The sequence below is a fragment of the Natator depressus genome, chromosome 1 (assembly GCF_965152275.1).
Source record: "Natator depressus isolate rNatDep1 chromosome 1, rNatDep2.hap1, whole genome shotgun sequence".
In the NCBI taxonomy this organism is placed as follows: Eukaryota; Metazoa; Chordata; order Testudines; family Cheloniidae; genus Natator; species Natator depressus.
The window spans coordinates 255,312,830-255,336,458 of NC_134234.1; the positions used below are offsets into that span (position 1 = coordinate 255,312,830).

The following is a 23,629-nucleotide window of genomic DNA, read 5'->3' on the forward strand; positions in this document are numbered from 1 at the left end:
TTACGGTCTAGAAACAAAAATAAGTGCTCATATTTTATTGACAGTGTTTTTATTTATACCTACAAAAGAAAACAAGATGGTATCAAAAGGACAATTTACAAACTAAGAATAGTAACATAGCTCTTAGCATCCTGTCTGAACATCACAAATTTATGAATCTCTCAATTCAAGTCTTCGTTAATACAACAGGAATGTGTCCAGAGACCAGCAAAGGTGTGAAACAGAGCACTGATCCCCCACAAAAGCCACTAACCCTTCAGTTGTTGAGAGAAATCCACACAGTACTGTTGTTTCAGGAAGTGGGAAGGGAGGAGATGCCAGACTCATTTGACACTCCCACAAACACTTACAGATTGAGAACAATGCAAACATTAATAGATGTTAACACTGTATCAACAAGGGCTCTTTAGCTGGTATATGGAACAGAACAGCAAGCACCAGGTGAGACAGGGGGCAGGCACATGCTACTGTGCATTCAACAATCAAGTTAACATTCAAGTCGGGCATGAGAGAGACTGGACTGCAGCTGACAAAGTTACAATAAAGAATTGCAAGACCTCAGGATAGCTGTTTTACATCTACCCAAGTCCCTGAAGGAAGAAGTGAAAGCTACAGCACACCACAAGGCAGTTTTGGCTTTCCAGAGACCCTTCTTAAAGCCAGCTAGGCAGTGTGTCCCACCCCATGCCCTTCCACGCCCACAGAAACTCACAAATGAAGAATAGCTCCACGCTTGCTTGTGGGGGAGATAAAAGACAACAGATCAGTCAGTGCTGGGACAGTAAGAGTTCATTTGTGGCCATCATTTAAACACACAAGCACAAACATTTCTTGCCAAAGTACTAGTTAATTTTTTAAAATAGCCTTAACGTAAGAAAGATGGGGATGTTAAGGGAGTTAGCTGTCCCCCTGACATTGTGCTGATAACCTACCTGTATGCTGCACACAAACCATATATTCATCCCACCCCTCATACTATGTCCTAAGGGGAAGATGTCTTAAAAAAAAAGCTTTTTTTAAGCAAGCCCTCTCTCCCGCAGCTATCATATGTTCTGCTCTCCTACAGAAGGTTTGGGCTGCCTTTCAGAAGGGTTGAGATGCCTTGTTTGTGACTACTACAGACTCCCGCAATAGAAAATAAAATCACAACAAACTCTTGTAACGCAAGGATTATGCCTTGCAACATCGGTATATGGCTCTGATTTCCTGCCAAGTTATCCGAATACAAGAGCAGCCAACTCTCACTATGATCTACTGCCCCAGAACCGTCTCCTCATGGTAATCACAAAGTAGACACACTTCACTATTTAAAGGGGAACACCCCCACACCTACCTTAGCCTGTAGAACAAACAAGATTGAATTAAAATGTTTACTAAATTTCCACTTTTTTCTAACATTTCCTAGAATGCTACCTACCTGCAAGGGCTGAGCTCAAAAGGGACTGCCGGGGCTGGGGAAATGCCAGGGAAAGCACTAGGCAGTCCAGGGTATGAAGGAAAAGCAGCTTCAGAATCAGGACACTAACCAGCTCTCTCCTCACCTCATGAAGAGGTGTTTCCAGTTGCGCCTCCCCCCACCCCACCAAATCCCAGTAAGTTTTAAGAGGGAAAACTTTGCTACATTTCACTCAGCACAGCGGCATTCTGAACACTCCCCATGACCAGGTGCTTTGCTCACTAAGAATATACACAAACAGTACTGAACATAATCTTAATTCTGGTCAGTGTTTCTGTGCCTTCTACTGAATAGTTATCTTGGTGACCCCAGCAATGGGAATTTGAGGGCAGAAGCTGATTTAAGAAGTCAGTAACCAGCTTCCATCCATCTGCAGATTCCATCCATTCCTGCATTTTAACAATCATTGGGAAAGTACTTCAATAGTAAATATTTCAAATAGATGTTATATTTTAACAGAAGTTCTTACAGTGATTAGATCTGGGGTTTGAGACACCAAATGAAAACAGGTTTCTGGTCTCTGACACTGGGGCTTTATTCCCCTTCTCCTTACCACAGATCATAGAACTTACTTCAGAAGGAAGCTGCTGCAATCAGGAGCTACAAAAATGCCAACCACAACAGTTTTACACTATCTGTGGGGCAACACTCAGAATGCCTCCAAACTGAGCCAAACAAGCAAGAGTTTTCCTTAGAAGTTTACTTATGCCAGAGTACAAGCATCAATATTCAGTTATTTAAAAAAAAAAATCTTAAATCTAGAAAACAAATGAACACTGCTCCCTTGGATTTATTATGTTAAAGGAAGCGTGCCTTGACTCCCCAGAATTCCCCACCTCCCAATACCTCCTGAAATTAAGTTAGCATGTTATAGTACAGAGGCCTCCCCGGGTCTGCAGTAAGTTTTCACACACAAACCTCAGACACCAAAAAGACTGGGCTGGGACTTATCTGCTTTATACCTATTTTCTTTTAAGAGAAAATAAAAAGTCGTTCCATTTCCTCAACATGCAAGACAACCCCCCCGCCCCCAAAATTTCCAGTCAATTGTGTGTGTTTCTCTCTGTGTGTGTATAGAGATATATATATATATATATATATATATAGTTAAAAACCCACAAGATAAGTAACTGTGGACTGGGGGGCCATTTTTGGTGGGAAGGAGGAATTGGGATGGTGAATGCTAAACCTAACCTGCTTGAGAAAGACAACAAAGTGGGGGAAAAAAGAAAGAAAAGAAAGAAAGAAAAGTTTCCTTTAAATGCAAGAAGTCTAGACTGGTCACCAGCAGCCAAGTGGTCTCATTTGCGTGAAGGAGGAGGGGGTGGAGGGGGGGGTGGATACTGGTATGTGGCAGTCTGTCCCATATAGCCTATCATGTTAGTGGCCGGAGGCTGAGGAAACTGTTGTGACATGAGAGGCTGCGGCTGCTGGCCTGAGCGAGCTATCCCTGCATACTGTGGCTGGGTGGCGGTTTGAGCGGTTCTCCCAGCGGTGGCAGTGCTAGTGGCAGCATAGCCAGTAGCATTGTATTCTGCAGTGCCATAACCACTTGTGCCATAGGCAGCTGCTCCATAGCTCCCTTGGGCATAGCCATATTGGCTCTGCTGCGCCCCAAAGGTGGAATTCGGACTTCCATAAGCACTGCCATAGGTTTTGTTGGCTCCATTGGCAAAACTGTCGCCACGGTCACGGTCTCTCCGGCCATCTTTTACTCCCCGGAGCCTCCGTTCACACTCATCCTGGTACATCAGGTTAGGATTGTTGGCTGAACTGGCAGCAGTACGGTAACGAGAACGACCTCCTGGTAGTGAATACAGTGGGGTTCAGTACTGTGGATAACTCAAATAAGAAAGGTCTATAAAGCACTGAATTCTCGCAATGGTTTTAATTACTCCCTCACCACTAAAGTCAACAGTCCCATGACAACAGGGCCAGAGGCCGTAAGTAACAACATTTTCAAGTGACTGGGTTGCAAATATTCCTGCACAGCTTTGCCTTCTTTTTATCCCAACTGTGGATACTAAATTCAAATCCTGATCTACCCCAATGAGATATGAGAGAGAGCAGAACAGAAACACACTGGCAGAAATATAGCACTGACTTAAAACTGACTTGGTCAAATTTCATTTGTTTCCTCGTGGGCTGGGAGGCAGTACTCCACCCTGTAAGAAGGGGAATGTATCAGACTACTAACTGTGGTTCAATTAGGTGGGAAGCAGGACATGGCTAAAGAAATAAAACTATTTTACCAATTCACAGAGGCCGTTCTCTGCAGGACACTGTTGCTGAGGAAAGAAATCCTATGGCTATGATTAAAACACTGAACGGCCTCCTTCAGTTAGCTAGAAGGACCCTAAGTTGGGTATGTATGCCCCAAATTAATAGATTTTATATCAAATATTTATTACTGTAAGTCTACATATAATAAGCCAGACAGCAGCAGTCTGATGTTGAGATGGTTTAATTATGAAGGTGTTTTGCTCTGCCTCTTTACACCTATCCTCCTTCAAGATGGAGCACCTATTCCATCTTTCTAACCCCTTCCCATTTGCCTTTACCTCCACCACCACCACCTCCTCCTCTGTGGTCCACGAGCTGCATCAGTTTCGGATTGATGGCCTGGTTGGCTTCCTCCAACACTTTGATCAGCTCCCTGGCCTGTTTCAGGTTCCCCGGTGTGAAGAATGTGTAGGCAGTGCCCTTGTTGGTGCTACGGGCAGTGCGGCCGATTCGGTGCACATAATCCTCAGAGCTGTTTGGATAGTCGTAGTTTATCACGAACTTAACGTCTTCCACATCTTGTGAGGTGCCCAGGTAGCGAAGCACAGTGAGGGGGTAGGTGGAGGAAAGGGGAGAGGAAGAGAAGGACGTGCCAACGAAAGGTGGGGAGCACGAATGCAGGTGACAGTAATAAGAGAAAAAAACAAGTTAGTAACGGAATGGAATAAAAACAAGAGACTCATCCCAAAAGAGTAGAAGGTTTAAATTTGAGCCATGCATGGATCAAAGGCCAATGACCTGAAAACTGATGGCAAGTCTTAAAGCAGTTCTCTCCATTCAAATTCACCCTTCCCTTGTACATCTTTGTGCCACGTGAGAGGTTCTTTACACAATACCATCTGAATTTTTTACTGACTTTAGTCCCCTCTCCTTCAAAGAAACATGATCTGGAACAAATAAAAATGCCACCTTTGTTGTGGACACAGCAAGCTAGGGTGGAAGAGGGAGAGATCTGCGACAGGGAGGCTTTTACTCTGTTGGGAGAAGCCTATTAAAGACTAACTGCAATAAGATCACTTACCTTCCAATCAAGCACATGAAAATTAAAAATGAAAGGCTTTTACTTCACTATGAGTTTTAAGGACTATAAAATATACTGAATGACTTCCCCTATCCTAGAATTTATGGCATCCCAGTTACACCACATAAGTCAAATCCTGCCAACTTATTTTAAAAAAATATATCACCACAACTAAGACATTTTACCTGCCTTCTTAGTTATTATGAGAATGCGTTGCACTAACATTTCACCATGCTACTAAGCCCAGTGTTAGCAAACTTTTGAATTTTAGTCATAGAATTTAAGATTGTCCAAGTCAAAACTTCAGATGTTAGACTGAACTGGGTAACTGTGCTCAAAAAGACAAAAAAGCTGTATCTTTTGCAGAAATGCCATTAAACCCTAGGAGATATCAAAATATTCTGTTCTGTGTTGGGAAATCAGATTTTGTAAATTTATGGGGCAGAAACTAAGTAAATGTTAGTGTAACGTTTTAGTTAAAACACCTACAGTAGAAGAAATATTTGCTATGATAAGCAATGTTAAAACAGAATGGTATTACAATAAAAAATGTCCTTACAGTTCATGAAAAAAAAAAATCTGTATTTTAAGAAGAATATACAGAAAATATCCAAGATAAAACACAGATTTTTGTAATTTTTTTTTTTTTTTTTTAAAAGAGAGAAACATTCTCTGTTTGTTACCAGACCGATGCACACTCCCTCCTCCTGTGGGAAACCGCTGCAGCCGATCCCGTCTCTTTGCCTTTTATTTTTGGCGGCCTCCTTTCGAAAACTCCGCCCTCTGACACGGGACCACTGGAGCGCGGGGAGCATGCATCAAGGGTCCATGGCAGCGAGAAGTCCCCACATACGCTCGCTCTGTGAACTGGCTTAGATGCTTCTCTGTAGCCCCATTTGGTTGTGAAGTGCCGGAGAACCTGGGTTCAGGTAAAAATTTCAGGTCCTCCAACGCTTTTTGGCCCCACCCGGGGTTAATAGGGGCGAATGTCAAAAAAATGAAGATACAAAAATTATATCCAAAGGGTCAGACTGCATCTATAGCCCAGACTTCATCAATTTCAAAGAGGGGACAGGGAGAAAATAAAAACAAGGGGTGTGTAGTGGCAAGAGGGGACTTTATGTCTGTTTCTTATTACAGCAAAGGGGTCTCCTTAGTCTTTGCTGACTCCAAAGTCCTGAATCACACCAAAAAGGGAGTGAGAAGGCAGATTTCACAGGGGGCTGCGCGAGTCTCCAACTAGGGTCCTTGGTGCAATAACAGACTATTTTAATGGGAAAAGTGTATGGTAAGGGAGGGGAAAATATGATAGCCACAATCACATCTTCACAGCCAGAGTTTAACTAGAGTCTGACAAGCAGCAGGCTACATGATCCTTAGCCAATCCCGTTCCGCACATCCATGAGCAGCAAAGCGAGTTGAATTACCAGTGGGTACAGGGAAGCGCTTTCCTGGCAGAAAGCACCCGGAATCGTAGCTAATAGCACAGACACTACTGACTTGATTTTTTTTGAGGGGAAGGCCAGAAAAGGCAGGGGATGTTCTCCAGATTAAAAAGGTGGTCCTGTATGTGCACATATCAGGCTGAAGAAAGATCAGAGCAAGTACAAGATTTGGTTTCTCCAGTCTAGCATGCTCCAATGTATTTGGGCACAGTCACAATCTTCCTGCGCTTTTAGAAGATAACGTAGCAAGATCAAGAACAAATTGTAAAAGTGATCTGGCCAGCTGCCTGGGACACATACCCTTTGTCAGACAACCAAAATACCCTATGGCACAGATTGAGTCTCTGACTGTTAATCAGGAGTGATATAAACTAGCAGACATGCTCGTCTAGAGAGCTGCTTCGACCACCAGTGTAGATATGCCCCCGACCCTGCACTGAGAATGATCTGCAGCTGATATCAAAGCTTCTGTTAAAGAAAACAAAACAAAAGAAATTCAATGTTTTTAGTTTAACAGAGTGAAGAGTAACAAAAAAAAAAATCAGTGCAGAGGGAGGACCTCTCTTCTGGAGATTATCACAAAGAAGTCATTATGGGACCCAGAACTTACCTGGAAGGAGCTTTTTGGAAACCAATATTCCATTGGGATGAGGGAAAGCCCTGGTGACTCAGCCAAAAAGCGCGCACCCCTGTTTTAAGTTATTTATGTAGTAGCCTTCACTTTCCAGGATCTTGGAGGAAGTCGTCCAGAAGTTTGCCAGTTAAGTGACTTTATTTTAAAAAGCAGCAAACTCAGGGCCCCAAAACAAGCAGAGATGTTGTTTAGTAACAAGAAACAGACGATGGCACCTTTCCCCCACCGCTTGGGTGAAGTGGGGTGGGGGGGAACAGGGAGTGTTTTCTCGAGAGATATCCAATTGAGTTGTTTTGGGGGAGCATTTTTGGGGGTGGGGCTGTTTTAAATGTCTAGGCAAGATGCACAAAGAAGCTACCAGCACATAGCAAGCCTGTTTAAAAACCACTGCTACAGAAAGCAGCTCTCTTTCATATAAACTAGTTTCCGGCCTCAGTCCCTTCTCCCAACAGGCCCAAGTTCTAACTGCACAGGTCCAGACATGACCCTAGAGGGCAGAGACTGAAGTCCATTTAATCACCTCTTAGAGGAAGTATTGGACAATTTTGGGGGTGGGGGTGGGGTGAAGGTTATGTGAATGAAGGCTGCCAAGTTAACACTAGTTTGCCAACATTTAAATGACCTTGAGATGCACAGTGCAGCCACCCTTTCAGAATATAAAAAAAGGTTTCAAATAACTAAAACTCTTCTGTAAACACAGAATTTTCCCTCTGTGCTTCTTCATGGATCACTTGCAATAGTTTTACTTAAGATTTGCCACAATGGAACAGACCACTGAGGCACTAACTCTGGTATATGGCCCTCAACAGTGGTCTTTGCCAAGTCTGGAAAGTGTAAGAATGCAGAAGGACCAAAACTGCTTTAGAATATTTCTAAACTTACACTGGGCAAATGTATAAGGGAGAAAGGTTAATGTTTAAATACAAAGGTTTCATACTACAAATATACTTATTAAAAGGGGGTGTTTTAACTTATGCATCCAGAAAGATCATTTTCACATCAGTGAAATAAACTATGTAATTCTGATCCAACACCACACTTGGACAGTATATGTTGAAGGCATAGAAGAGAACCTGCCTACAACTAACACAGAGCTGGGAAGGCTATTTGTGAAAATAGAAAATCTGGAGCAATGCTTTCCCAGATGTGAGCACATCTGATGGGGAAATTATGTGTATGAAGGGATTTATTTGTATATATCATCTATGTATTGTAAATTATTTTATGTTGAACTACTCTTCCACACAACTCTCTATTTCAACTTTTATCTGATCCCCTCTGTAAACTGGGAGCAATCCAGCCCTAGCCATCCAGCCGCAAAAAGCTGGAATTGGGGAGGAAGTGGGAGCAGTGGAAGGATTGGGTAGCATAATTGGACGTCTCTTCTCCCTCTTGGCGATCGATTAGTCATGCCTAGGCCTTGCTGCAGACCAAAGCCTGTTCATTAGGAGCAGGAAGAGACTTTGAATATGAAAGAAAAAAAAAGAGTAATGTTAAAAAAAGGTATTTCACATGTGGGGGAAAATCACGCTTTGAATTTTTTAAGAAAATATTTTTGAGTTCAAAGAAGAAAAATATGGAGCAGCAGGCAAGAGAGGCCTGTATGTACAAACCTAGCCCACGAGATGCAACATCTGTAGCGATGAGGATAGGAGCCTTTCCAGAACGGAATTCTGCAAGACAAGAATCCACTGTGAAAACAGACTAGGAGTCACAAACTATGCTGAAGACTGTGGATTTAACTTATGCATGTCCTTTCCAGAATCCAAACAGAATGGGAATTTTTTTGAGAGAGAAACATGGGAAGCACACAAAGACTGCCTGGAAGTTGTCAAATCCTTTTGGGCTAGACACAGAGGAGTGGTTCTCTGCAACAACCTCCCAGTACTGAAATTAACAAGTACAAAGGCTAAACAAAAACCATTTTAGGACTACAGGCAAATCAATTAACACAGATAGTGTGTGCATCTCAGAGAAAGACAACATAGGGGGAAATGTGTTTGCCTAAATCAAGCAGAAGATCTTCAATAGTTCAAGTTATCAGCTCTCCCAGACACTGTACTCACCATTAAGTACCCAGTCTCTTTCTGGCTGACTCTTATCTCCATGGATACACATAGCTGGCCAGCTGCCAAATGGAAGATGCACATTATTTTAGAGAGGTAACAAGAAGCTTTATTAATGTTAAGAGAAAACAGGCAAGGATTAAAATCATTAAGAAATACTTATGCATTCCTTCCCTCCTTTGTCAGTTCTCTACTTAAAATGTAAACTATTCGTGAGGGATCTGTTTCTGTACAGGCTGAAAGCACCCATCATTCTTACAGGTACTAATAACTAGTGCTTAATCCAATCATGCCTACTATACTGAGAAAATCCCTTTGCCATGACAGTCTCATACACGTTGCAGCATTCATTATGTCCCAAGTAGGCCAGCACGCTGTCCCTCTTATATAGTGCTTCAATGTGATGGAACCTTCCAGGAGCCCCAGTACTGCATCTGGCTACAGGGCTGAAGGGAAAGACCACTTCCAAGTCTAGCAACATAAGCATTGCCCCCTCTTTCTCCCCACACTACAGTTTAGGGATTCCTAATGGGAAATAAAAACCGTAAACAAGATACTCACCCATCCCTGCGCATTCTTCGGGTGAGGTCATCACATCGTCTTTTTGTCTCAACAAATATGATAGTTTTGTTCTCTTTCTCAGCCATGATTTCTTCCATCAGTTGAATTAGTCTAAAACAAAAGGAAGAGCCAAGATGTATTTACAAGAACACAGGAGAGAGCTTTCAACATATTATTTTGAGAGAACGCCTGTAATAAGCAACCACTTAAGAGAAAACTGGTTCAGTACTATTTATGAAGAGTTAAATTATCTTACTATTTAATAACATTAGTAAACAGCTATAAGCAACTAGATGACAAGGGGATTAAACTGGTTGGCAAGTTTCAGTAGTGAAAAATTACATGACTGCAAGTAACTGCAGTGGACTGATCATTTTTAAAAATACTCCCGTGCAATGAAGATTTTAAGCCTCCTTCCTCTCCCACTCCACCCCCCCCCCCCCCCCAAAAACTGGGATAGCAGAACAACAGCCATACTTATGGTCCTTCTCGCTCTCCATGCATACGTCCACTATTTGCAGGATGTTGTGGTTAGCACTCAGCTCCAGGTTGCCCACATTGATTTGAACATAGTCACGCAGAAAATCCTCAGCAAGCTGGCGCACTTCCTTTGGCCAAGTGGCACTCCACATTAGAGTTTGCCGGTCAGGCTAAAAGAAAGGGAAAAGATGTTATTTGGATGATATATTTTGAGTGGGAATTTGAAGGAAACTATAAATCAGAGGTTCACGTACCCTTATCTGGTCAACAATTTTACGAATTTGGGGTTCAAAGCCCATATCCAACATCCTATCCGCTTCATCCAGCACAAGGTACGTACATCGACGAAGATTGGTCTTTCCTGCCTCCAGGAAGTCAATCAAGCGGCCAGGTGTAGCAATGCAGATCTCAACGCCTTCAACACACAAGAGGGAGGGGCTTATATTTCTAGTGTCATAAAAAAACCCACACTTCTGGCAGTAAATTTGTTACAACACTTCCCTTATATGTGTGCGTTAGACTGAGTCACTACTATTTTACCAGGAACTCTAGACATCCTTAATCATTTTATTAGCCATTCTGAAGTTACTGTTACACTACCATTAGAACCTTGAATACAGTCCAGGAGCAGACAGCCTCCTCCCAGAATTTACAAGGAAGAGGAAATGTAAAGACTCAACAATAGCAGAAAAGGTAAAATTAACCAATGCTTCTAGTCCAGCTGAATCCCCCTCATCCAAAGATATTAACTCTAGAGAGCTTAGTTTGTAGAGGAATAAAAGTTTAAGTCCCAGCTAAGTTTCCAATACTGTATCTAATCAGCCCCTTAGTAACACAGGAAGCCACACCCTATTCAACAGCTACTGGATAGCTCAACCTTTCATTTTCTCAGATGGCTTTGTATACAGAAAGAGGAAGTGTTGTACAGTATTGTTTAAATTAGGTAATTATTGTGGAAGATGGGCATCTGTTTTCCTCTGTAGCATCTGCTACTATGCAAGATATAAGCCTAAAGAGACTAATGGTTAAGTATGACAATTCTCATGTTCCTAAAAAGGAGACATTATTTCCATTTGAGTCTCACAGTTAAGCCCTCCAAACTCATGGAGCTGTCCAGTGAGCAGTTTAGAGATTGAGGAAGGTAGAATTTTCCTCTCTGAGGAAACTCCATATCCAACAGTCCCTGGCTGCTGGTGGCAGACCAAATCTTTTAGTTCTAGGCCAGGACTTCAGACCAAATTCCAAGAACAACAGCTTCCAAAGCTGGAGGAAAAAATACTAATATACTTAAGGGCAACATATAGAACAAACATTTGTAACAGAGCATTGAGTCCAAGGTCAAAGTAGAGACTCAAGAGAAAGACTCCTCTTAGATCCACTGTATTTAACACACACTGATGTTAATTCATTCCTCCACAGCAGTGTAAACAGTTGGTCATAAAAGAATCCCAAAAAGAAAATTTAGAGCTGAAAAAAGCTTTTCCTTCTCTATACTCTCTATATTTGACAGCGTTTACAGTGAGAAGAGGATTCTCACCAACTATTTACACAAAAAGGAGGGCAATCTGAAAGACTAAGGGCAACATATTCTTTAGCACTTCCCAATCAAATGCTACACTCCTAGAGGAGACGATGTCTACTTTGTAACACCTGGAGAAAGCATGACAAGGGACCAAGCTGTGGCTCCACAGATCTCTTCATGAGTTCTGACCTCTCTACCCAGGAAGTCACTGCTTCTCTAGTGGATTGTGTGAAGATTTTCTTGGGTGGGGCTGCACCTTTGGTCTTTTAGGCTTCTGCTATGCATGCCTTTATCTATGGGAATACTGAAGCTTTGGAACAGGTCTTTTCTTTGACTACAGGGATGTATAAGAGAAACTTGGATTTCCTGAAGAGGTCTGTACAGTTTAGATATACCTTGACAGACCCTCCTCCCATCTTTCTCACGCCATTCTATTATGTTATGATTCTTTGGTTTGGGGCAGAATGAAATTAACCCTACATTCTTGGATCAATGAAGTTGCCCTTGGGGAAACTGGGTGACTCTAGGGCACTATTTTATCTTGGTGGCCCACACAGAACTGTGGCTCTCCGGACAGCATGCTTAACTCTGAACCATCCTTATGGAAGAGATGACAGTTAGAAAGGGTATGTTGACTACGCATAGGAAGAAAAGCTCCCTGGTTGCTGTGCAGGGGATTTGGCCTTAAGTGTTTCAGAGGACACCTCATCTTTCAGAGGCCCATGCAGCCTGTGCATTCTTGCATCCAAGGACTGCTTCAGAAGGATGAGAAACAGTAGGGCATTTATTCTTTCCCCTTGGTGTCACTATTTTTGAGGAGAAATAGGGTAGAGAAGTTCATGCTGTAGGGTATGTCTAGACTTAACATGCTACAGCTGCACAGCTGCGAAGTGTAGCGCTTCACTGTAGGCAAAACGTATACTGACGGCAAAGGTTCTCCCAATGGCGTAGATAATACACCTCCCCGAGAGGCAGTAGCTAGGCTGACGGAAGAATTCTTCTGTAGACAGGGCACGGTCAACACAGGGACTTAGGTCAGCTTAACTATGTTGTTCAGGGGTGTGGATTTTTCACAACCCTGAACAGGAGTTATGCCAACCTAATTTCTAGTATAAATCACACTCCAGAAATTATGCCAATTCTCCCCCACTCCAACTGAAGATACAGTTTATGAAGGCAAACCTCTGAGAACAAAAAAGTCTGAAGGAAACTTGTAGATTTTTTTTAAAAAAAGTTCTGCTATATACTAAGAAATTGAGGTTGACCCTTTAAACAACTTTGGAGGCAGAATGCTTGGAGTTCAACCTGAGGGATAGTCAATCCTAAACCTTGACCCACAGTCAATAAATGTGGTCTCTTCCCAATAAACAGGGAGAAGCGGACACTAAGGGTGACCAGGTGTCCAGTTTTCAACCGGCTGTTAAAAGTCCAGTAGGCGGAGCGGCGGGTGTAAGGTAGGCTAGTCCCTACCTGTCCTGGCTCCGCACTGAACCCTGGAAGCAGCCAGCAGGTCTGGCTCCTAGGCATGGGGGGCCACAGGGGAAGGGGGTGTGGCCTCAGCGAAGGAGCAGGGGTAAGGTGTTCAGTTTTGTGCGATTAGAAAGTTGGCAACTGTAGAGACTGTCATATGGGGAGGGTGCACAGAGAAAAGAGGGGAGGAAAAAGAGCTATCTAAATAAGTTGCAAGACAAATGTGGATGACTGGTACTGTTGTATGCACACCATGGCTCTGACTGGAGGTACAACTGCAGTGAATTGTAGCAGTAGATAGCACCTTCCCAAACAGGTTTTTTTTAAAAAGAAAATCACTTCTCACTATATATTTTACAGTATCATATTTTCCTGCTACCTTAAGCACAGCTCCTGCAACAGTGAATTTGTAAACACACAAGAATACCATTACCTCTCTCCAGGTCTCGAATCTGGGGACCTTTGGGTGCTCCTCCATATATACAGGTACTCTTAAGTCTTGAGCATTTGCCATAATCATCAGCCACCTGCTGGACTTGCTGGGCCAGCTCTCGGGTAGGAGCTAGAACCAAACACTGCGGGGAGGAAAAAAAAAGAACCCGTCCAGGATAGCTGAGCGGAGAACACTGTTTCAAGCTAAGATAATTAATTATCTCTGTTCAGGTATCAGAGGCAGAATTGACTAGATTGTCGCATGCAATTACCTAGAAAACAACTAACAGCGGCTCTAGTACATGCCGATAATCATCACTGGGCTTTTGATACACGGAACGTGCTACCCACACTGCTACAATGAACAGTTCTCAACTTTCTCTCTATGGCACTGTGGTGCAAAATTAACCTACACATTTCTGTTAACTGTATATAATACGTGTAAAAAGGAAAAAACTGAGGACCACTTACAATTGGACCGTCTCCCCTCTCCAAATATGGCTGGTGGTTAATGTGAACAATTGCAGGCAGCAAGTACTGAAATAGAAGAAAATTAATGAAAATTAAGAGACAGGGGTTTTCCATATTAGATCATGCCGAAGATTATCATATTGGATCCTGGTAATGGTGAATTTAGCTTAACATCGTTCCTCAAGCAGTGACAAGTACCACATGCTTTAGTGTCCGCAAAATAAAGCTTTCAAACTTGGATGTCTATATTTAGGTACATAATAGAAGACAGCCTGACTTTCTGAATTAACGAGCACCTACAACCTAAGTTCCCTCTAAGCTGCGCGGCCCCACAGCAGCCTATTAAGCGCCACGCAGGCACTCAGGGCTGCAGCAGGGAGAGATTCTTCTCCCCCAGCCCCGGACGCAACCCAGCCCAGTCACAGACCTGTTGCGGCTGGGGGAGAGGCATCTCTCCCATGGCCCCAACCCAGCCTGTCCCGAGGCTGCCGTGGAGCGCCTTGTTCAGCCAAAACGCGTTTCCAAGCCCCGTTCACGCCAAGGCTTTGGCACAGTGGCAGCAAGGCGACTCAAACACGTCATGCGTGAAACGGGAGGAGCGTCTCTTTGCCATTATGTCCCATGCAGCAGCTCAACATGCTCCCCCAGGCAACAGCCAGGGAGTCACCTAATGCGTAGCGAGCGCTGGGTGTGCTCTGGGCCGCAGTGGGGGGAGAGGTGCCTGTCCCACAGCAACTCTGGGCCAGGCTGGGTTGTGGCTGGGGCGCTTCTCCCATGGCTGCGGCAGCTCCAGGCCAGGCTGGGTTGGGTCCAGGGTCGTGATGCCCCTCCCATGGCCCCAACCCAGCCTGGACCTGCCGGGGCCATGCAAGCGGCACCTCTCCTCCCCAGCCCAGGTGCTGCTGAGGGGGGAGAGAGAGCTGGGAGGAGTCCTCTCTCCCTGTCACAGCCTGCACCTCAAACCCCTCGTCCCTGGCCCCACCCCATAGCCCACAGCCCCAGACAGAGCCTTCACCCCCGCCCACACTCCAACCCTCTGCCCCAGCACTGAGCCCCTTCCCACACACCAAACCCCTTGACCCCACCCCCGCCACAAGAATTTTGTTATGTGCACCAATATGGAGATGTGTCACACATCACCACAAATTCATTCTGCACATGGGTGGCAAAAATTAGAGGGAACATGCCTACTACTCCTGCCTATGTCAGTTGGAAGTACGAGCCTGTATTAGCCTTTGTGGTTTTAACTTGTGTAACTAAGTCAACCAGTAAGTGAGGTCCATTTAAAAAAAACAAACATATGCTCCCCTCTAAAAAATGGAAACATTGGCTGTGTGACAGCCAAGCAGAAAATAGACAAGATCAGGCACACAAAACAAACCACGTGCTTGTTACTACTTAACTATCCCACCTACAACACAGACAGAACATATTTTAAAACGCTATCACCCTTCCTTTGCACATGTCTGAATGACCAACCAAGAGATGCAAAGCAAGAAGAAACTCATACAAAGCAACTAAGAGGAAATGGTCACAAACACGTACTGCCAATGTCTTCCCGGAGCCTGTCTGAGCGATGCCCACCATGTCTCGGCCACTGAGGGCCAATGGGAAGCCCTGGCACTGAATTGGAGTGGGTTCTGTGAAATTCTGATCGATCAAGACATCCATTACATACTCTGCAAGTTAAACAAAAAAAGTGAAGAACACAAACTATGTACATCTGAGTAAAAGCCATCAGTTCAAAGACAAGTGCTGGGGAAATTTTCCTACAGAACCCAGTTTGGGAGCAATTTCAAGTTTCTCACTTTGAGAGTCTCGGGTATGACAAGCAGGAGGATTCCTTAAAGGTTAACTTTTCTGATTAAGATCTCTAAAGCTACAGTAGATCTGACAAAATCTTTCTAGAACCAAACAGGTCTGATCGGAAGGGTGTTATTCCAGCACTCCTCCCTTACTCCAACAACAAAGCTGATCAGCATCTTGAATGACAGAATACTCACGTGGGAAGTTAGCATGGTGGAAGGCAAACACAGGTTTGGGGCAAGCATCTGTCCCCCTAACTGTAATCTCTTTCTTTCGTCGCAGTTCTTCAACTTCATACTAGTTAGGTAGAGGGGGAAAAAAAACAAAAAACACAAAGTTCCAGGTTGTCAGAAGCAACGTAATACACGTTTCTGATGTCAACTATTAATAAATTCCACAAATGCTTTAGCTGACAGCCTGGTTGAGAGGTCTGATTGTGTAAGGAAGCAAAATAGATTTCTACTCACTAAGGATGAAGCAGGGCGGTCCCTCTCTTTCCATCAATGCAATTAAATGGGAGCTCCGTGCAGAGCTCCGTGCTATAGCAGCTATCACCTAGAACTGCTGCTCAGAACCACTTGTGAACTAACATTTCCTTTCTTGTGGAAAACATTACTCAGAAACATAGCAATGATAAATTAAGTCCCAATTATTTTTGAAGTAGGACACTGACAACATTTTCTAAAACATTTGTACCTCTTTAATTATTATAAGTAACATCCCAGGTTAGCTTAACTGAAGGATTAGGAAAAATATTTCTCTACGCTTCCAGTTTACTTTGCACATTTCACAGTACTTTGTGCAAAGTCAGTTTCACTATTTCCCCAGTATTGGGCCTAATCCAAAACCTAGGGAAGTCAATGGAAAGACTTCCATTAATGCATGTTTTGGATTAAACCTATGTTACTTTCCCATTTGTGAGACCCCTTCACATAAACACAGAGGAGAGGGAAAACATTCTGAAAATACATACAAAGGGTATTCATACAAAATACATACAGAAAATTCAAAATGTATTTGTATGTATTCTGTATTTTCAGAATACCTCAGAAACTAGGCTGAAGAGAAAGGGCAAGGAAACATTCCCAGGAAACTGGGATGGTGGAATCCCCCTCCCGCCAAAGCACAATCTTGTGCAAAGTAAGAGGAAATAAGTACAATACAATACAGGCTGGAAAGAGCTTCTAGGAAGCAGTGGACATGCATCTGCTCTGTCTAGAGCTGCAGATGTTTGAAAAGGAACTGCAGCAGCGGCATTTCTGTGCCTCCCTACATACCCTCGCTTGAGATTGCACAGTGTGAAGATGAGGACCTTGCTGATTCAATGGTCCGACTGAGCACACAGGCGTGTGCATCCTACAACTGAGCACCTATATGAACATATGGTCAAAGAACTATTTCCTATTGAGGGTGTATTTGCCAAGAAAGGAGATTAAAAAGATAATTCAGTTTATTATACACCTTTTATTTTCTGTATATAGAGGGGTCTAAAGGAAAAAACCAGGAAGATGGGATTAAAAATAAATGATGAAAAGGGCAACGGACTGTTCCTAAAATTTCTCATCCATTAGCAGCAGCATCTGTGATTCAAACAGACTATTCTGTTTTGTTTTCCGTCAACTGTTCAATTTGTTCAAAAACTTCCCTGATGTAGAGTAGCTCATATCCACAATAATAAATCATGGCATCAGATATGCCTCACTGATAGAACCAGACAGGTCAAGCAAGGAGATGATGGATTAGAAAAGAATGATATTTTAAGTCTTGTATTTAAAATCCAATTTTAACAATGGGGGAAAAGGAAATTTAGAAGCACACAAGACAGATGAAAAAGGCTGGTATAAAGGATTCCGCCAACCCACAGCTCCCTCAGTTCCTTCTCGCCAGCTAACGCCAACAGAGGGACAGGCGGGGGGGTTGGAATGGACATGAGCAACACATCTCGAAGAACAGTTATGAAAGGTTAGTAACCATTTTTTCTTCAAGTGCTCTCTAATATGCGGATTGTAACACCACTTGGCCAAACCCAGCATCATCTCTAGCCTGCTGGGTGATGGTATAGTGAGATGCGAAAGTGTGAAGTGATGACACGATGCCTCTCTACAAACATCCTGGATAGGAACTTAAGCCATAAATGCTGCCAAAGATGCTTGGGCCCTTGTGGAATGCACCATCAGGGCAGGAGGAGTGGGGACTTTTACCACATCTTAGCATGTATGGATACAGGAGGAGATCCATGATGAAATTTTCTGGGCTGAGACTGGAAGACCATTCATCCTGTCTACAATAGCTACAAACAGCTGAATAGATTTCCAAAATGATGTAGTCCTTTCTACGTTGAAGGCTAGGGCACGTCTGATGTCCAGCAAGTGGAGCCTCTGTTCCTCCCTATTGGCATGAGGTTTCGGAAAGGCCAGTAGGAAGATATCCCAGTTACTATGGAATTGTAAAACCACCATAGGGAGGAAGGCCGGATACAGACGCAACTGGACCTTGCCCTTGAACAATATCGTATGGAGTGGTTCTGAAGCAAAGGCCCGGATCTCTGAAACACTCCTGGCAGAAGTAATGTCCACCAGGAAGGCCTCCTTCCAGAACAGGTAGAGCAGAGAGCATGTTGCCAACGGTTCAAAAGGGGTACTGTTAGCCTTGCCAACACCAAGTTGAGATCCCAGGGAGGGACTGGTTGCCATACATGGGAATACAATCTCTCAAGGCGCTTAAGTAATCAACTACAAATGGAGTTTGAGAAAACAGAACAGCCGTTCACCCATGGGTAAAAGGCCAAGAATGCAGCTAGATGGACCCTAATAGATGACACGGTTAGGCCTTCCTGTTTCAAGTGCAGCAAGTAATCTAGAACGAATGTAATGTTATCTGTGTAGCTGTAGCACCTTTCTTCGTAGACCAGATTGAGAATCTTTTCCACTCTGCCAGTAAGTGGCTCTAGTGGAGGATCTTCTGCTCTCTAAAAGCACCTTGCGAACCAGCGCTGAGCATGCTAGCTCTACGAGGTTCAGCCATAGAGCTTCCAGGCCATGAGAAGAAGGGACTCGAAGTTTGGATGACCTAGATGGCCATGATCCTGGGAGATGAGGTCTGGAAAGGGCGGCAGACGGATTGGCGTTTCCACCAAGAGGTCTAGGAGCGTGGTGAACCAGTGCAAACATGGCCAGGCTCGGGCTATCAGGATGAGACTCGCTTTGTCCCTTCTGACTCTCAGCAAGGCCTTGCGTACGAGACAAATGGAAGGGAATGTGTAAAAAAGATGGCCCATTCAAGGGAGAAGAGAGGCATCTGCGAGCAACTGCGGACTGTGAACCAGGAAGGAGCAGAACCGGATACACTTCCTGTTGTGCTTCATCATGAACAGATCTATCTGGGGAGTCCCCCACTTCTGGAAAATGCCCTTCACAACATCTGGACGGATGGACTGCTTGTGATGGTTGGAGAAGGATCAGCTACGGTAGACCGCTAACTCGTTCTGCGACCCCAAGAGATAGGCGGGTTTGAGGTCGATTGAGTGGGCTATGCAGAATTCCCACAAGCAAAGTGCTTCTTGGCACAGGTGAGAAGCGCGTGCTCCACCCTGCATGTTGCTATAGAACATCACTGTTGTGTTTGTGAGAACTGACATGCACTTGCCCACCATGTGGGGCTGGAATGCTTGGCAGTCCAGGCGAAAGTTCCCTGATGATGTGTAGTGAGCTCTTTTGGAGACCAGAGGTTCTGAGGGACCCCAAGTGAGCTCCCGAGCCCATCCCAGAAGCATCTGCGATGAGACACTCTTATGGTTGGGGTCCTGAAAATGGACTCTTGCAAACATTGCCAACCACCAAAGAAGGAAGGTGATCACTGATGAGGGAAGTGTGATAACCGCGATGTTGGCCCACTAAGTGCCAGCCACGCTTGAAGGTGTGCTGTGGTGATGGGGTGATTTCTGAGGCTCTCTATAAGCATCCCTATTGCTGGGAATCAAGCTTCTGGGAGGAAGGCTTTGGCTGGGACCAAGTTGAGGATCGCCCCAGTTAATTCTGTGCTTTGAACCAGGGAGAGAGACTTCTGCACATTTATTAGCAGACCTAATTCCTAGAAAGTTGACTGTATTAAACGTTATATCGGATTCCACCTGGGCCTTGTTCTGATCAGCCAGTCATTGAAATAAGGGTAGACCTGAACCCCTTGTCTCATCAGGAAGGCTGCCATAACTGCCATGCACTTCATGAACATCTGAGGGGACACCGATAGGCTGAACGGGAGCTCGTCCTTCACAATAAATCTGAGGAACCTTCTGTGTCCCTGAAAGATTGAAATATGAAAAAGCATCCTTCAAATTGAGGGTGGCGTACCAGTGCCCTGGATCCAGGGAGAGGATGATGGAGACCAAGGAAACCATGCGGAACTTGAGCTCTTTCATACATCAATTGTGGTTTCACAGGTCCAGAATCGGTCTGAGACTGCCATTGGCTGTAGGGATTAGGGAATAATGGGAGTAGAGCCCCCGGCCCCTTAACTCCTGTGGAACCTCCTCCAGTGCTCTCACCCTTAGGAGAAACTGCACCTCTTGGGCTAGAAATTGTTTGTGAGAAGGGTGCCTGAAGAGGGAAAGGGAGAGGGGGTTGGAAGGAACTGAACGGAAGGGTGTATCCCAGTGCTATTTTGCGTAGCACCCTGAGATCCAAAGTAATACAGGCCCACACCTGATAGAAGTGGGATAATCGGTTCACAAAAAATGAGGAAAATGGATCCACAAATTTTTCTGGTACATCATCCCCAAGTGTCCTATCTAAAGGCCTGCTTAGACCCTGCCAGGTGTCATGAAGGGGTGCGGAGGCAGTACACCCTTAGACTGGGGCGGAGATCCTCTCCTATAGCCCCTGCTCCTCCCTCTTATTATAGTCTTGCTGGGCAGTTACCTGTTAGAAACCAGTAGCTGGTTGGGGCTTGAAGTATTTCCTAGAGGGAACTGGTGTATGAAGCCCTAGAAACTTGAGTGTGGCTCTCAAGTCCTTCAGGCTGTGCAGTTTGGAGTCTGCCTGCTCCAAAAAGAGTGATGTATCCTGGTAAGGGAGGTCCTGCAATGTCTGCTGCATCTTGTGTGGTAGGCCCGAGGATTGAAGCCAGGAGCTTCTCCACACTGCCACCACAGATCAGGCTGCAGAGTCTGCTGCATCCAAGACTGCCTGTAGGGACACCCTTGCCATGGATTTTCCCTTTAGGACTGCAAATTCGCATCTGGACTCCTACGGTAATAATTCTTTACATTTTGCCACACAGTCCCAGGAATTAAAATCATAGTTGCTCAGGCGCGCTTGCTGATTTGCGATCCTGAGCTGGAGGCTGCCAGCTGAATAGACCTTTGTCAAAAAGGTCTAGCTTTTTGACATCCTTGGCCTTGGACCTTCTGGATCCTGTCACTCCTGCTCGTTGACGGCTGATACTATACCAGTGAGGCCACTGGTGGATGAGCGTACAGGAGTTCAAACCCTTTAGCTGGAAAAAAGTACTTTTTCTCCATCCTTTTTGCCATTGGCTGACAGGATGTTGTGGTCTGCCATAAGGCCTTGATGGGGTCCATAATAGCCTCATTGAAGGGCAAAGTCTCTCTTGAGGGGTCCAGTGCAGCTAGAATATCCACCAGAGCATGGCAGGACTCCTTTATCTCCTCTAACCGAGGTTTTGTGCTATTCTTTTGAGGAGCTACTTATGCGCCCTGTAATTAACCTGGGAGGACACAATGTCCATTCCTGTCACCGCCTCATCTGGAGAGAAGGAAGAGAAAACCTGCATATGCAGGGAGCACTGCTCCTTGCTCTCAGCACAGGACAGGTCTCACAGTACCAGGTCTTGATATTCAGCCCCAGGCTCAGTACCAAAACCTGGGTCCTGCTCCGAGGAGGGCACTGGAGGTGCTCTAGACTCCGATACAATAGAGTAACACCTTATGGACTATGACCCCTGGACTGGAGGAAAAGCCCAGGGGTTCCAGAATGGCCACCACAGTGGCACTTGCCACTGTGCTTGAGGCCAAACCGCAGGTGGGATGCCCTGGCCCAGGTCTGTCAACAGGTGATGTTGGCCAGAGTGTTGATGCCGGCTTCTGTAGGAGACGTATGACTCCACCTCTCAGTCCGTCTCCAAATATTCCCTTCTAGGCAACCAGAGTGGAGTGGTGCTGGCAAAGAGCGCCAGCGGAGACTGGGGCTGCCCCATGATGACCGGTTTCCCTTATGACGGCACCTGTGGCCTTGGTGCCAGGGGAGCTCTTGCCGCCACTGACATCTCCCATACGGCAGGGGATGGTGGTAGCAAGAGACAGAGTAAATGTCTCGTGGCCTCAAAAGCCTCTGGCACAGACGGTATTGCCAGGGCAGCAGAGCTCCGACGACTCTCGTATGGTGAAGAGTCCATCGGTGCCAGCCTCAAAGGTGTCCATTCTGGGGCCAATGTCAACGGCACCAGGTGAGTTGCAAGGGTCTGAGTGGCCCAGCAAGGGTCACACACTGTTAGTGTCTCTTTGCCTCACGGACTTCGGACAGGGTGCGATCCCTAACTCCGTCGACTTCTGTTTCTTTCTCAGCACCGGCAATGGAGAACGATGCCGAAAGTCCCTTGCCGGAGTGATCTTCTTTGGCACCTAGGATGATGGATGGTGCTGGGAGTCCCAAGAAGCAGAAGTGTCCTTCTTCAGCGCCAGAAATGTGGAATGGCACTGAATCTTCCTAACAGAAGCCAGGGCACTTCTTATGGAGGCTGAAGTACTCGGCGCCAAGTCGGAATGACTACGCTCTGAAGGAGGACAAAGTGCTGCCTCCATGAGGAGGAACCTAAGCCTGGTGTCCCTTTCTGTTTTGGTGTGGGGCTTGAAGTCTCTGCAGATTTTGAAGTGCTCCCACATGTGAGAGTCCCCCACGCACTTAAGGCAGCTGGAATGGGGATCACTGACAGGCTTCAGTTTGTGGCACGAACCACAAGGCGTTCCCCACTGCCAGGAGGGACTAGCTCCGCTGAGCGGGGTTTGCTAATCTAACTAATTTAACAACTGAAACGTAACTACTACGAATAAAGATAACTATGTACAATCAAAGTCCACTGAGAGGAGTACTTGTGGAAAAAGCAAGAATGAACTGAAGTTCCAGCAACCGCAACAGTCAGTAAAAAGGAACCACGGGGGTTGCAGGTCAGCAGAACCTTTATACTGGCACTATGAGCGCACGACTCCAGGGGGCACCAGCGCCACCCCAACAGATACCACCAAAGGAAAAGCTTTCCAGTGGCGGTGCTCGGGGTGAGCACACACCTACATTGGAATGAACATGAGCAAGCACTCAAAATACCTTTCTGCAAAGTGTATATACAAAACAATATAGGGAAAGGGAGAGTATAAGTAGAATACAGTCTCATATCCCGTTTTCCCACTTTTAAAGATTCTCTGGTGCACTGAAAATGGAAAGGACAGGAGAAGGAAACTTACAGGAGTAAGCCTGGCCACTTCTGGATGTTCCACATAAAAGTTCTTCTCAAATTTGGGCAGCTCATTCAGGTCCCACTTCTTTTTGCGCAGACGCTCCCCTGGATTACCAAATTTCTTTGGGGGCAGAGGACTACCAAACCTGGGGGTATCAACATAAGTTTTTTAAAAAGCAATTTATAAAAGGATTTCAGAGCTCTGGCATTTGTAGATTCCTCAGATGCTTTCACGGTTATCTTTAAGCTAAAACAAATACTGAAGTTTTAGTTACTCTGAAAATCCCCTTAAAACATTGCTAGACACAAGGGTTGGGAAGGTCTTCTGTATTCTTGCTCCCTTCTGTAAAGTCTATCACCCAATTACCACTACTCCAATGATAATGTTACTTTTAATGTAGAATCTAACTATTTCACCATTCCTTTCACCTTTTCTTTCCCTCCTCATCAATATGCCCCAGTCAACGTACAAATAAAGCACAGAGAAAAGTTGACGTCCATATCAAAGTTTTTGC

General features: G+C 44.9%; 1 protein-coding gene across 3 annotated transcripts in view; it reads right to left on the minus strand.

Annotated features, from left to right (window-relative positions):
* Positions 1-20: 20 nt before the first annotated feature.
* Positions 21-23,629, minus strand: part of DDX17 (DEAD-box helicase 17) — a 28,528-nt gene continuing 4,919 nt past the window's right edge. The window contains exons 2-13 of one of the 3 annotated variants that reach the window (XM_074941567.1): positions 23,122-23,260; positions 15,845-15,944; positions 15,387-15,520; positions 13,842-13,907; positions 13,372-13,513; positions 10,201-10,361; positions 9,944-10,116; positions 9,467-9,577; positions 8,906-8,967; positions 8,453-8,512; positions 4,018-4,257; positions 21-3,260 (exon numbers count right to left, since the gene is read on the minus strand). In XM_074941567.1, the coding sequence (XP_074797668.1) occupies positions 2,758-3,260; positions 4,018-4,257; positions 8,453-8,512; positions 8,906-8,967; positions 9,467-9,577; positions 9,944-10,116; positions 10,201-10,361; positions 13,372-13,513; positions 13,842-13,907; positions 15,387-15,520; positions 15,845-15,944; positions 23,122-23,260 (1,891 nt within the window). In that variant the 3' untranslated portion in view covers positions 21-2,757. Of the gene's footprint in view, positions 3,261-4,017; positions 4,258-6,092; positions 6,674-6,815; positions 8,301-8,452; positions 8,513-8,905; positions 8,968-9,466; positions 9,578-9,943; positions 10,117-10,200; positions 10,362-13,371; positions 13,514-13,841; positions 13,908-15,386; positions 15,521-15,844; positions 15,945-23,121; positions 23,261-23,629 lie in introns of those variants that run through there. The other 2 variants (XR_012637180.1, XM_074941568.1) reach the window with 2 other exon arrangements.